Source organism: Bombina bombina, chromosome 3 (assembly GCF_027579735.1).
Source record: "Bombina bombina isolate aBomBom1 chromosome 3, aBomBom1.pri, whole genome shotgun sequence".
NCBI classification, from domain to species: domain Eukaryota; kingdom Metazoa; phylum Chordata; class Amphibia; order Anura; family Bombinatoridae; genus Bombina; species Bombina bombina.
The window spans coordinates 178,641,460-178,656,784 of NC_069501.1; the positions used below are offsets into that span (position 1 = coordinate 178,641,460).

Consider the following 15,325-nt stretch of genomic DNA (forward strand, 5'->3'; position numbering starts at 1 on the left):
CTGCTATCTGTACCTGTGCACTGATATTCTGTATCCTGCTGTATCTGTGCATAATTACTCTGTGCCCTGATATCTGTACCTGTGCACTGATATTCTGTATCCTGCTGTATCTGTGCATAATCACTCTGTGCCCTGCTATCTGTACCTGTGCACTGATATTCTGTATCCTGCTGTATCTGTGTATAATCCATCTGTGCCCTGCTATCTGTACCTGTGCACTGATATTCTGTATCCTGCTGTATCTGTGCATAATTACTCTGTGCCCTGCTATCTGTACCTGTGCACTGATATTCTGTATCCTGCTGTATCTGTGCATAATCACTCTGTGCCCTGTTATCTGTACCTGTACACTGATATTCTGTATCCTGCTTTATGTGTGCATAATCACTCTGTGCCCTGCTATCTGTACCTGTGCACTGATATTCTGTGTCCTGCTGTATCTGTGTATAATCCTTCTGTGCCCTGCTATCTGTACCTGTGCACTGATATTCTGTATCCTGCTGTATCTGTGCATAATCACTCTGTGCCCTGCTATCTGTACCTGTGCACTGATATTCTGTATCCTGCTGTATCTGTGTATAATCCCTCTGTGCCCTGCTATCTGTACCTGTGCACTGATATTCTGTATCCTGCTGTATCTGTGTATAATCCTACTGTGCCCTGCTATCTATACCTGTGCACTGATATTCTGTATCCTGCTGTATCTGTGCATAATCACTCTGTGCCCTGCTATCTGTACCTGTGCACTCATATTCTGTATCCTGCTGTATTTGTGCATAATCCTTCTGTGCCCTGCTATCTGTAACTGTGCACTGATATTCTGTATCCTGCTGTATCTGTGCATAATCCCTCTGTGCCCTGCTATCTTTACATGTGCACTGATATTCTGTATCCTGCTGTATCTGTGCATAATCCTTCTGTGCCCTGCTATCTGTACCTGTGCACTGATATTCTGTATCCTGCTTTATCTGTGCATAATCACTCTGTGCCCTGCTATTTGTACCTGTGCACTGATATTCTGTATCCTGCTGTATCTGTGTATAATCCCTCTGTGCCCTGCTATCTGTACCTGTGCACTGATATTCTGTATCCTGCTGTATCTGTGTATAATCCCTCTGTGCCCTGCTATCTGTACCTGTGCACTGATATTCTGTATCCTGCTTTATCTGTGCATAATCACTCTGTGCCCTGCTATCTGTACCTGTGCACTGATATTCTGTATCCTGCTTTATCTGTGCATAATCACTCTGTGCCCTGCTATCTGTACCTGTTCACTGATATTTTGTATCCTGCTTTATCTGTGCATAATCACTCTGTGCCCTGCTATCTGTACCTGTGCCAGGACTGATATTCTGTATCCTGCTGTATCTGTGTATAATCACTCTGTGCCCTGCTATCTGTACCTGTGCACTGATATTCTGTATCCTGCTGTACCTGTGTATAATCACTCTGTGCCCTGTTATCTGTACCTGTGCACTGATATTCTGTATCCTGCTGTATCTGTGTATAATCCCTCTGTGCCCTGTTATCTGTACCTGTGCACTGATATTCTGTATCCTGCTGTATCTGTGCATAATCACTCTGTGCCCTGCTATCTGTACCTGTACACTGATATTCTGTATCCTGCTGTACCTGTGTATAATCCCTCTGTGCCCTGCTATCTGTACCTGTGCACTGATATTCTGTATCCTGCTGTATCTGTGCATAATCCCTCTGTGCCCTGCTATCTGTACCTGTGCACTGATATTCTGTATCCTGCTGTATCTGTGTATAATCACTCTGTGCCCTGCTATCTGTACCTGTGCACTGATATTCTGTATCCTGCTGTACCTGTGTATAATCACTCTGTGCCCTGTTATCTGTACCTGTGCACTGATATTCTGTATCCTGCTGTATCTGTGTATAATCCCTCTGTGCCCTGCTATCTGTACCTATGCACTGATATTCTGTATCCTGCTGTATCTGTGCTTAATCACTCTGTGCCCTGCTATCTGTACCTGTGCACTGATATTCTGTATCCTGCTGTACCTGTGTATAATCACTCTGAGCCCTGCTATCTGTACCTGTGCACTGATATTCTGTATCCTGCTGTATCTGTGCATAATCCCTCTGTGCCCTGCTATCTGTACCTGTGCACTGATATTCTGTATCCTGCTTTATCTGTACATAATCACTCTGTGCCCTGTTATCTGTACCTGTGCACTGATATTCTGAATCCTGCTGTATCTGTGTATAATCCCTCTGTGCCCTGCTATCTGTACCTATGCACTGATATTCTGTATCCTGCTGTATCTGTGCTTAATCACTCTGTGCCCTGCTATCTGTACCTGTGCACTGATATTCTGTATCCTGCTGTACCTGTGTATAATCACTCTGAGCCCTGCTATCTTTACCTGTGCACTGATATTCTGTATCCTGCTGTATCTGTGCATAATCCCTCTGTGCCCTGCTATCTGTACCTGTGCACTGATATTCTGTATCCTGCTTTATCTGTACATAATCACTCTGTGCCCTGTTATCTGTACCTGTGCACTGATATTCTGAATCCTGCTGTATCTGTGTATAATCCTTCTGTGCCCTGCTATCTGTACCTGTGCACTGATATTCTGTATCCTGCTGTATCTGTGCATAATCACTCTGTGCCCTGCTATCTGTACCTGTACACTGATATTCTGTATCCTTCTGTATCTGTGCATAATCCTTCTGTGCCCTGCTATCTGTACCTGTGCACTGATATTCTGTATCCTGCTGTATCTGTGCATAATCCTTCTGTGCCCTGCTATCTGTACCTGTGCACTGATATTCTGTATCCTGCTATACCTGTGTATAATACTTCTGTGCCCTGCTATCTGTACCTGTGCACTGATATTCTGTATCCTGCTGTATCTGTGTATAATCCCTCTGTGCCCTGCTATCTGTACCTGTGCACTGATATTCTGTATCCTGCTGTATCTGTGTATAATCCTTCTGTGCCCTGCTATCTGTACCTGTGCACAGATATTCTGTATCCTGCTTTATCTGTGCATAATCACTCTGTGCCCTGCTATCTGTACCTGTGCACTGATATTCTGTATCCTGCTGTATCTGTGCATAATCCCTCTGTGCCCTGCTATCTGTACCTGTGCACTGATATTCTGTATCCTGCTGTATCTGTGTATAATCCCTCTGTGCCCTGCTATCTGTACCTGTGCACTGATATTCTGTATCCTGCTGTATCTGTGTATAATCCTTCTGTGCCCTGCTATCTGTACCTGTGCACTGATATTCTGTATCCTGCTGTATCTGTGCATAATCACTCTGTGCCCTGCTATCTGTACCTGTGCACTGATATTCTGTATCCTGCTGTATCTGTGTATAATCACTCTGTGTCCTGCTATCTGTACCTGTGCACTGATATTCTGTATCCTGCTGTATCTGTGCATAATCCCTCTGTGCCCTGCTATCTGTACCTGTGCACTGATATTCTGTATCCTGCTGTATCTGTGTATAATCCCTCTGTGCCCTGCTATCTGTACCTGTGCACTGATATTCTGTATCCTGCTGTATCTGTGTATAATCCTTCTGTGCCCTGCTATCTGTACCTGTGAACTGATATTCTGTATCCTGCTTTATCTGTGCATAATCCCTCTGTGCCCTGCTATCTGTACCTGTGCACTGATATTCTGTATCCTGCCGTATCTGTGTATAATCCCTCTGTGCCCTGCTATCTGTACCTGTGCACTGATATTCTGTATCCTGCTTTATCTGTGCATAATCACTCTGTGCCCTGCTATCTGTACCTGTGCACTGATATTCTGTATCCTGCCGTATCTGTGTATAATCCCTCTGTGCCCTGCTATCTGTACCTGTGCACTGATATTCTGTATCCTGCTTTATCTGTGCATAATCACTCTGTGCCCTGCTATCTGTACCTGTGCACTGATATTCTGTATCCTGCTGTATCTGTGTATAATCCCTCTGTGCCCTGCTATCTGTACCTGTGCACTGATATTCTGTATCCTGCTTTATCTGTGCATAATCACTCTGTGCCCTGCTATCTGTACCTGTGCACTGATATTCAGTATCCTGCTGTATCTGTGCATAAACCTTCTGTGCCCTGCTATCTGTACCTGTGCACTGATATTCTGTATCCTGCTGTATCTGTGCATAATCCCTCTGTGCCCTGCTATCTGTACCTGTGCACTGATATTCTGTATCCTGCTGTATCTGTGCATAATCAATCTGTGCCTTGCTATCTGCACCTGTGCACTGATATTCTGTATCCTGCTGTATCTGTGCATAATCCCTCTGTGCCTTGCTATCTGTACCTGTGCACTGATATTCTGTATCCTGCTGTATCTGTGTATAATCCCTCTGTGCCCTGCTATCTGTACCTGTGCACTGATATTCTGTATCCTGCTGTATCTGTGTAAAATCCTTCTGTGCCCTGCTATCTGTACCTGTGCACTGATATTCTGTATCCTGCTTTATCTGTGCATAATCACTCTGTGCCCTGCTATCTGTACTTGTGCACTGATATTCTGTATCCTGCTTTATCTGTGCATAATCACTCTGTGCCCTGCTATCTGTACCTGTGCACTGATATTCTGTATCCTGCTTTATCTGTGCATAATCACTCTGTGCCCTGCTATCTGTACCTGTGCACTGATATTCTGTATCCTGCTGTATCTGTGTATAATCCTTCTGTGCCCTGCTATCTGTACCTGTGCACTGATATTCTGTATCCTGCTGTATCTGTGTATAATCCGTCTGTGCCCTGCTATCTGTACCTGTGCACTGATATTCTGTATCCTGCTGTATCTGTGTATAATCCCTCTGTGCCCTGCTATCTGTACCTGTGCACTGATATTCTGTATCCTGCTGTATCTGTGCATAATCAATCTGTGCCTTGCTATCTGCACCTGTGCACTGATATTCTGTATCCTGCTGTATCTGTGCATAATCACTCTGTGCCCTGCTATCTGTACCTGTGCACTGATATTCTGTATCCTGCTGTATCTGTGCATAATCTCTCTGTGCCCTGCTATCTGTACCTGTGCACTGATAATCTGTATCCTGCTGTATATGTGTATAATCACTCTGTGTCCTGCTATCTGTACCTGTGCACTGATATTCTGTATCCTGCTGTATCTGTGCATAATCCTTCTGTGCCCTGCTATCTGTACCTGTGCACTGATATTCTGTATCCTGCTGTATCTGTGCATAATCCCTCTGTGCCCTGCTATTTGCACCTGTGCACTGATATTCTGTATCCTGCTGTATCTGTGCATAATCCCTCTGTGCCCTGCTATTTGCACCTGTGCACTGATATTCTGTGTCCTGCTGTATCTGTGTATAATCCTTCTGTGCCCTGCTATCTGTACCTGTGCACTGATATTCTGTATCCTGCTTTATCTGTGCATAATCACTCTGTGCCCTGCTATCTGTACCTGTGCACTGATATTCTGTATCCTGCTGTATCTGTGTATAATCCTTCTGTGCCCTGCTATTTGTACCTGTGCACTGATATTCTGTATCCTGCTGTACCTGTGTATAATCACTCTGTGCCCTGTTATCTGTACCTGTGCACTGATATTCTGTATCCTGCTTTATCTGTGCATAATCCCTCTGTGCCCTGCTATCTGTACCTGTGCACTGATATTCTGTATCCTGCTGTATCTGTGCATAATCCTTCTGTGCCCTGCTATCTGTACCTGTACACTGATATTCTGTATCCTGCTGTATCTGTATATAATCCTTCTGTGCCCTGCTATCTGTACCTGTGCACTGATATTCTGTATCCTGCTGTATCTGTGTATAATCCCTCTGTGCCCTGCTATCTGTACCTGTGCACTGATTTTCTGTATCCTGCTGTATCTGTGTATAATCCCTCTGTGCCCTGCTATCTGTACCTGTGCACTGATATTCTGTATCCTGCTTTATCTGTGCATAATCACTCTGTGCCCTGCTATCTGTACCTGTGCACTGATATTCTGTATCCTGCTTTATCTGTGCATAATCACTCTGTGCCCTGCTATCTGTACATGTGCACTGATATTCTGTATCCTGCTGTATCTGTGTATAATCCTTCTGTGCCCTGCTATCTGTACCTGTGCACTGATATTCTGTGTCCTGCTGTATCTGTGTATAATCACTCTGTGCCCTGCTATCTGTACCTGTGCACTGATATTCTGTATCCTGCTGTATCTGTGCATAATCACTCTGTGCCCTGCTATCTGTACCTGTGCACTGATATTCTGTATCCTGCTGTATCTGTGTATAATACTTCTGTGCCCTGCTATCTGTACCTGTGCACTGATATTCTGTGTCCTGCTGTATCTGTGTATAATCCCTCTGTGCCCTGCTATCTGTACCTGTGCACTGATATTCTGTATCCTGCTGTATCTGTGCATAATCCTTCTGTGCCTTGCTATCTGTACCTGTGCACTGATATTCTGTATCCTGCTGTATCTGTGTATAATCCTTCTGTGCCCTGCTATCTGTACCTGTGCACTGATATTCTGTATCCTGCTGTATCTGTGTATAATACTTCTGTGCCCTGCTATCTGTACCTGTGCACTGATATTCTGTGTCCTGCTGTATCTGTGCATAATCCCTCTGTGCCCTGCTATCTGTACCTGTGCACTGATATTCTGTATCCTGCTGTATCTGTGTATAATCCTTCTGTGCCCTGCTATCTGTACCTGTGCACTGATATTCTGTATCCTGCTGTATCTGTGTATAATCCTTCTGTGCCCTGCTATCTGTACCTGTGCACTGATATTCTGTGTCCTGCTGTATCTGTGTATAATCACTCTGTGCCCTGCTATCTGTACCTGTGCACTGATATTCTGCATCCTGCTATATTTATACATAATCCTTCAGTGCCATGTTTTCTGTGCATGTTTATCATACAAACCCAGCACATGGAAACTCTGCATTCTGCTATCTTGTGCTTATTGAGTCATTCTATATATTTACTACATTCTGCATTCTGCTACTGAGTCCTGTGAACGGTCTCCTTATATTGGACTCTGCAACCTGTAATTTCTAGTTTTATCCCTTTTGCAGATTGTCATCTTTTCAAACTGATATTTAAATCCTCACTCTCTTTTGCTGGACTTTTGTAATGATTTCCTCTCTAACCATGGTCCCTCTGTGTTCCACCATCTTCACTTCTAGGTGCTCATTCTTAGGGGTAGATTTATCAAGTGTCAAGCGGATATGATCCTCTATAGTGGATCATGTTTGCGCAACATCGCTAAATGCCGACAGCATACGCTGTCAGCATTTAACATTGCACAAGCATTTCTTGTGAAATGTTAGTGCAATGCTGCCCCCTTCACTTTCGCGGGAAATCGCCGCTAGCAAGGGGTGTCAATCACCTCAGAAGTGGTGGATGAGTTAAGGAGCAGCGGTCTTACGACCGCTGCTTCTTAACTTTGGTTTCCGGCGAGCCTGAAGGCTGCATCTGCAGCATAATAAATATGCCCCTAAGTATCTTCATACCTTGTAAAATCAGTATATCAGCTACACAAATTTTTAGACGTATCACAGCTCCAGCACCTATAAACTCCCACTCTGGTACATGTCATACCAACATTCTCATTGCCTTGAGATCTCCATAGGATCCACACTTTTCTTCATGCTTCATGTCCAATCACCAAAATATCCCAAAGCCACACAAGAAAAACCATCTTATCCTTCGCTAGAATTCAGCTGTTTGTACCCATTGAAATACCTAATGTCTTATTATTCTATGGTGTGTACTTTTTATTAAGTATTACAGCACTATCATAATTGGCTTTCATCTCCCAAGACTTTGTTTTTTAAACTACTCCATCACTAGGCTCAGCATAAAACATCATTGTCTGTATCACTGTAGTTTCAGCATTTTGTGCACCAGCTCTGCCTACCCATATTCCTTAGAAGTGATTGGTCAAACAAATAGATTCATAGATAGATACTCATTAGGCTGCTGAGTAGTCTGGTTGTTCAGGTGAAATACATAATATCTAAAGACAGAAGAAGAAAATCTCTACTAATACGGAGAAAAAATTATGGCAACCACAACTCTTTCTTATTCTAGGAAACTTTGTCAGGTCCAATTCCATCCATCAAAGCTAAATCACTGGTGCCAAGAAAGATTATCCCTGCCAGAAATAAAACAGCACAATATACACTGCTTAATTTGTAGATTTTACAATTTAAGGCCTAGGGGTATATTTATCAATGTGCGAGTGGACATGATACGAAGTAGCGTATCATGTCCGCCGCACATCGACAGAATACGCTGTCGGCATTTATCATTGCACCAGCAATTCTTGTGAACTGCTGGTGGAATGTTGCCCCCTGCAGATTTGCGGCCAATCGGTCGCTAGCAGGGGTGTCAATCAATCCGATCGTATTCAATTGGGTTGATTTCTGTCCGCAGCCTCAGAGCAGGTGGACAAGTTATAGAGCAGCAGTCTTTAGACCGCTGCTTCATAGCTTCTGTTTCTTGAGAGCCTGAAGGCTCGCTGGAAACAAGGGGCATCAAGCTCCATACGGAGATTGATAAATAGGCCTCTTAGTGTAAACTATTGTAAACATGCAATTGAGTGTTTTAGAAATTAGAAATATTAGGTATCCCTACTCTAAATGTAAGAAACATAGATTATGAATCTTGCGTTAGGCTTAAAAAGCAGTGTTGGCCGGTCCCAACGCTGCTTTTTAACGCCCACTGGTATTACGAGTCTTGAAGGTACAGGTGTACCGCTCACTTTTTTGGCCAGACTTGGAAATACCGCAAATCCACTTACGTCAATTGCGTATCCTATTTTTTCAATGGGACTTGCATAGCGCTGGTATTACGAGTCTGACAAAAAGTGAGCGGTAGACCCTCTCCTGTCAAGACTGGTACCGCATTTAAAAGTCAGTAGTTAAAAGTTTTACACTACAACGCCGTAGCATAAAACTCTTAACTAAAGTGCTAAAAAGTACACTAACACCCATAAACTACATATTAACCCTTAAACCGAGGCCCTCCCACATCGCAAACACTATAATAAAATTTTTAACCCCTAATCTGCCAAACCGAACATCGCCGCCACTATAATAAATATATTAACCCCTAAACCGCCACACTCCCGCCTCGTAAACACTAGTTAAATTTTATTAACCTCTAATCTGCCGTTCCTAACATCGCCGTAACCTACCTACATTTATTAACCCCTAATCTGCCGCCCCCAACGTCGCCGCCACTATATTAAAGTTATTAACCCCTAAATCTAAGTCTAACCCTAACACCCCCTAACTTAAATATAATTTAAATAAATCTAAATAAAAATAACTATCATTAACTAAATTATTCCTATTTAAAACTAAATACTTACCTAGAAAATAAACCCTGAGATAGCTACAATATAACTAATAGTTACATTGTAGCTATCTTAGGGTTTATTTTAATTTTACAGGCAAGTTTGTATTTATTTTAACTAGGTAGAATAGTTATTAAATAGTTATTAACTATTTAATAACTACCTAGTTAAAATAAAGACAAATTTGCCTGTAAAATAAAACCTAACCTAAGTTACAATTACACCTAACACTAAATTATAATTCAATTAATTCCCTAAATTAAATACAATTAAATACAATTAAATAAAATTATCTAAAGTACAAAAAAAATCAAACACTAAATTACAGAAAATAATAAACAAATTACAAGATTTTTAAACTAATTACACCTAATCTAATCCCCCTAGCAAAATAAAAAAGCCCCCCCAAAATAAAAAAGCCCTACCCTACACTAAATTACAAATAGCCCTTAAAAGGGCCTTTTGCGGGGCATTGCCCCAAAGTAATCAGCTCTTTCACCTGTAACAAAAATTACAAATCCCCCCCCAACATTAAAACCCACCACCCACACAACCAACCATACTCTAAAACCTACCCAATACCCCCTTAATAAAACCTAACACTAACCCCTTGAAGATCACCTTACCCGGAGAAGTCTTCACCCAACCGGGCCGAAGTCCTCAAAGAAGCCGGCAGAAGTCTTCATCTAAGCCGGGCACAATGGTCCTCCAGACAGGCAGAAGTCTTCATCCAGACAGCATCTTCTATCTTCATCCATCCGGCGTGGAGCGGGTCCATCTTCAAGACATCCGGCGCGGAGTATCCTCTTCCATCGAGGTCTTCTTACTAAATGACGGTTCCTTTAAGTGACGTCATCCAAGATGGCGTCCCTTCAATTCCGATTGGCTGATAGAATTCTATCAGCCAATCGGAATTAAGGTAGGAAAAATCCTATTGGCTGATGTTATCAGCCAATAAGATTGAACTTCAATCCTATTGGCTGATCCAATCAGCCAATAGGATTGAGCTGGCATTCTATTGGCTGTTCCAATCAGCCAATAGAATGCCAGCTCAATCCTATTAACTGATTGCATCAGCCAATAGGATTTTTTCTACCTTAATTCCGATTGGCTGATAGAATTCTATCAGCCAATCGGAATTGAAGGGACACCATCTTGGATGACATCACTTAAAGGAACCGTCATTTAGTAAGAAGACTTCGATGGAAGAGGATGCTCCGCTCCGGATGTCTTGAAGATGGACCCGCTCCGCGCCGGATGGATGAAGATAGAAAATGTCGTCTGGATGAAGACTTCTGCCCGTCTGGAGGACCACTTCGCCTCTCTGTAAGGTGATCTTCAAGGGGTTAGTGTTAGTTTTTTTTTTTTAAGGGGGTATTGGGTGGGTTTTAGAGTAGGGTTGGTTGTGTGGGTGGTGGGTTTTAATGTTGGGGGGGGATTTGTACTTTTTTTACAGGTAAAAGAGCTAATTACTTTTTTATTTTGTTAGGGGGATTAGATTAGGTGTAATTAGTTTAAAAATCTTGTAATTTGTTTATTATTTTCTGTAATTTAGTGTTTGTTTTTTTTGTACTTTAGATAATTTTATTTAATTGTATTTAATTTAGGGAATTAATTTAATTATAGTGTAGTGTTAGGTGTAATTGTAACTTAGGTTAGGTTTTATTTTACAGGTAAATTTGTCTTTATTTTAACTAGGTAGTTATTAAATAGTTAATAACTATTCAATAACTATTCTACCTAGTTAAAATAAATACAAACTTGCCTGTAAAATAAAAATAAACCCTAAGCTAGATACAATGTAACTATTAGTTATATTGTAGCTAGCTTAGGGTTTATTTTATAGATAAGTATTTAGTTTTAAATAGGAATTATTTAGGTAATAATAGTAATTTTATTTAGATTTATTTAAATTATATTTAAGTTAGGGGGTGTTAGGGTTAGGGTTAGACTTAGATTTAGGGGTTAATAACTTTAATATAGTGGTGGCGACGTTGGGGGGCGGCTGATTAGGGATTAATAAATATAATGTAGGTGTCGGCGATGTTGGGGGCAGCAGATTAGGGGTTCATAAGTATAATGTAGGTGGCGGCGGTGTCCGGAGCGGCAGATTAGGGGTTAATCAATATAATGTAGGTGTCGGCGATGTTGGGGATGGCAGATTAGGGGTTAATAAGTGTAAGATTAGGGGTGTTTAGACTTGGGGTTCATGTTAGGGTGTTAGGTGTAGACATAAAATGTATTTTCCCCATTGGAATCAATGGGCCTACGTTAGGAGCTAAACGCTGCTTTTTTGCAGGTGTTAGGTTTTTTTTCAGGTATTGAGGTGAGATGTGGAGCAAAATTTTGCTCTAAGATCACTTTTTTGCGGCTACTGCCGGGTTTGTAAAAACCCGTAATACCAGCGCAGTCTGTAAGTGAGCGGTGAGCATAAACTGCTCATTAGCACCGCATAGCCTCTAACGCAAAACTCATAATCTAGGTGATAGATTTTACTGTAATATTGTATATCTAATTTAGATTGCTTAATTAATTCAAATGGTCACTATTGTTACAGAGGAACTTGTCTTGTTATAAAGTAATTTTCAATCCACTCTGTTACCTTAAAATTAACTGTAGCAATGGTATCATCTCTTCTCTCATGGACTGTTGTCATTAAGCATCGGTTTAAAATTTACTTTTGCCCTCATATATTACCTGTGCCCTGTTAAGAAGTTTTATCTAACCAAATGGTCACTATTGGTTGGAATACCATAGGAAAAGAAACCAATGTCCACTAAAGTTGTAGAATGTGTTACTGGATTGAAATGAGGGCTATTTTTTAATATAATTAAAACTTTGAAGAATGTCTAAAGGTTGTCAAATACAGTCTAACCAATTAACTGCTAACATTAAGGTAATTATAAAAATTGCAATAGTTCCAAGATTGTTATGAAATAATTTCCATAAGAAATTAATAATGGCCAAAAAAAGCAGCATGAATCTGAACAGCTAATTTCCACTTCAGAATAAATAAAGCAGAATGTCTAAAGACATTATAATTCCATGGGGAGTAAAGAATACATTTATAATGTGTTTGTTCACTGTATCATGTAGTATGGTAACCTGCATGCTATTTCTTATAGTATTGTACTTGCAGCATTGTGAAATGAAGACTTTTTAGGCCTTTTTAAGAACGTGCAAGTGGACATGATCCGATATTGCGGATCATGTCCGCTGCACATCGATAAATGCAGACAGCAAATGCTCTCGGCATTTATCATTGCACCAGAAGTTCTTGTGAACTGCTGGTGCAATACTGACCCCTCCAATTGGCTGCTAGCAGGGGGTGTCAATCAACCCGATCGTATTGGATTGGGTTGATTTCCAGTGATGTCTGTCCGCCGCCTCAGAGCAGACGGACAGGTTATGAAGAAGGGGTCATACAGAGCTTGATAAATAGGCTCCAAAATGTTAGCAAAGCTAACCCGAGGTAACTTCCAAGTTACTGTTTTATATAAATTGGACAAAATAACCAATACTTTTCTTTCTCACATATCCCTAGTAAATAAAACCTAGGGGTCTACTTCAATCCAATAGACGGCTGTGGAATCACTTCTAGATGGCTTTACCTTTTTTCAAAATTATTTTTAAAATGAATTACAGTCTATTAGAAAATCATAACCTGGCAGCCACATGGTTTACTTTTTTTTTACAATTATTTTAAATATTAAAATATTCCAGTATATTAAAAAATCATAACCTGGTTGTCACAAAGTTTTGAAGAAGCTTTACACAACGTTACCATTACAAGTCATACTGAGACATATTCTAGGATCTAGGTCTAGGGTAGCATGATTTTGAGAGGGGGACAGATTTTGAGTGACAATTCTATGGCATGATGCCTTCCCCTTTCTATATTTTTCCACTGTTGTATTTATTAAGCTTAATACCAATAAATGACCCCTGGATATTTAGTGGGAGTACATGAGTTCCATGTGACCTTTACCTTCAGATGTAAGAGACAAATATAAGCTAAACTTGATTTGTTAGGGGTTTTCGGAGGGCAGCAGATTTCTCAGTGCCTAGAGCAGCACAACACTACATACTGCACTGAGAGAAATCACCAGTACTATTTCAATGGATCTGAAAATACTTCTCAACTTGTCTTTTGGACTTTTTTTATTTTAAAATCCTTTATCTTTTTAAAACCTCTTTTGAACAGCATATTATGGCTTTTTTTTTATTATTATTATTTTTTTGGGGGGGGGGGGGGTTAAAGGAACAGTAAAGTCAAAATGTAACTGTCATGGTTCAAACAGAGCATAAAAAATAAATCCAGTTTCATTTTATTACCAAATCTGCTTCATTCTCTATGCTTTGTTGAAGAGCAGGGCTGGCTCTATATTTGGACCAGGAGAGGCAATGGGACCCAGGCATCATTTGACAGGGGCAGCACATAGGGAGAGCATATTCTGGATAATAGTTCCATTTGCATGTTCTCATGTGAATTTTTAATCTGCTGAATTTTTAATCTCTGAGATAACTGAATCTGGTTGGGCTTAGCCTCAAGGATTCAGAGAGTTAAGGATCTTCATTTTATTCTTGGACTCAGGCAGTACAATGTCTTGAGCCAGCCCTGTTAAAGTGTAAACTTAGGTAGGCCCAAAATATTTCAGGATTGTGTATAGCACTCTATAACAGACATGTTTACAATTATGTTTATACATTGTTGTAAGTATTACTGCCATAGAGTGCAAACTCCTTAGCCTGCCTACATGCACTGCAAGGCCATGAGCCTACATAGGTTTACCCTTCAACAAAGTATAAAAAGATAACAAAGTAAATTTGACAGTAGAAATAAACTGGAAAGTTGTTTTTTTATGACAGTCTATCTGATTCATGAAAGCTTAATATTGACGTTATCGTCCCTTTAAATATATATCTCAAGTTACACTTTTAAGCTATTGTAGACCAATTTTATTAATTTTTAAGACAATTTTAGAGCACAACTTATTTATAAATCAATAACCACAAGAGTTTACAAATGAAAGAAAGAAAGTTAATAATAATAATAATAATAATAATAATAATAATAATAATAATAATAATAATATATTGAGAATAGTTTCTGCTTGTAATATTATGTCATGGTATTGTTTATTGTTTTACTCTCCTGTTATTGTCCAAAAATAAACTTGCTATTACTGTTTGCTGCTTGGAGTCAATGTTTTTATCCCATCAATGACTATATTGTCTTTCTTAAATAGTTCAATTGTATATTGCTTGGTAAATTGTTTAAGATTCTCAAGGGAAGTTTTTTTTTGTCTCCAAGCAGTTTAGATAGTAAAACATTTTTCCTTGAATTATGTCTTTTGTTTATGAATTTTATGAATTAAGTTTATTTTTATATAAATGTAAATAAATTATATTTAAAAAAATATATATATATATATATAATATTATTTAAATAATATTTCTCTTTAGATCAATTTTTTTTTTTTTTTGTTTTTTACTTTGAATATTAAATTCCTTATTTCTATTTGAATTGAGTGATTTATATAAAATAGCATTACAGTAAATTTTAATGGTTTTAATTACATATTTTATTTTAAAAAATAGCACATAACATTTAAATTTGAAAAATGTGATTATTATAACATTTTGCCTTTATTTTAGCTTGCAGACCAGGATTTTACAAAGCATTTGCTGGAAATCTCAAATGTGCAAAATGCCCTCCACACAGTTCTACTCAGGAAGACGGAGCGACACATTGCAACTGTGAGAAAAATTACTATCGGGCAGAAAAAGATCCTCCCTCTATGGCATGCACAAGTATGTCTATTTTACCTTTGTATTTGTACCACAAATAGAAATTGTATTCATTTAAATATAGTTACCAGATGATCATTTATTTATTTTACAGTGTAGCTGTTAAATATTTAATTTAAATGTATATATATACATTATACCCTGCTGTATAGCAGCATTTGCTTGCAAACATGACA

At 39.7% G+C, this 15,325-nt stretch overlaps 1 protein-coding gene across 1 annotated transcript in view; it reads left to right on the forward strand.

The window, feature by feature from the left end:
• The window catches only part of EPHA3 (EPH receptor A3), a 519,256-nt gene that overhangs the window by 318,606 nt on the left and 185,325 nt on the right, over positions 1–15,325 (forward strand). Inside the window, exon 4 of the mRNA XM_053706037.1 lies at positions 14,997–15,152. Within this exon, the coding sequence (XP_053562012.1) occupies positions 14,997–15,152 (156 nt within the window). The remainder of the gene's footprint in view (positions 1–14,996; positions 15,153–15,325) is intronic.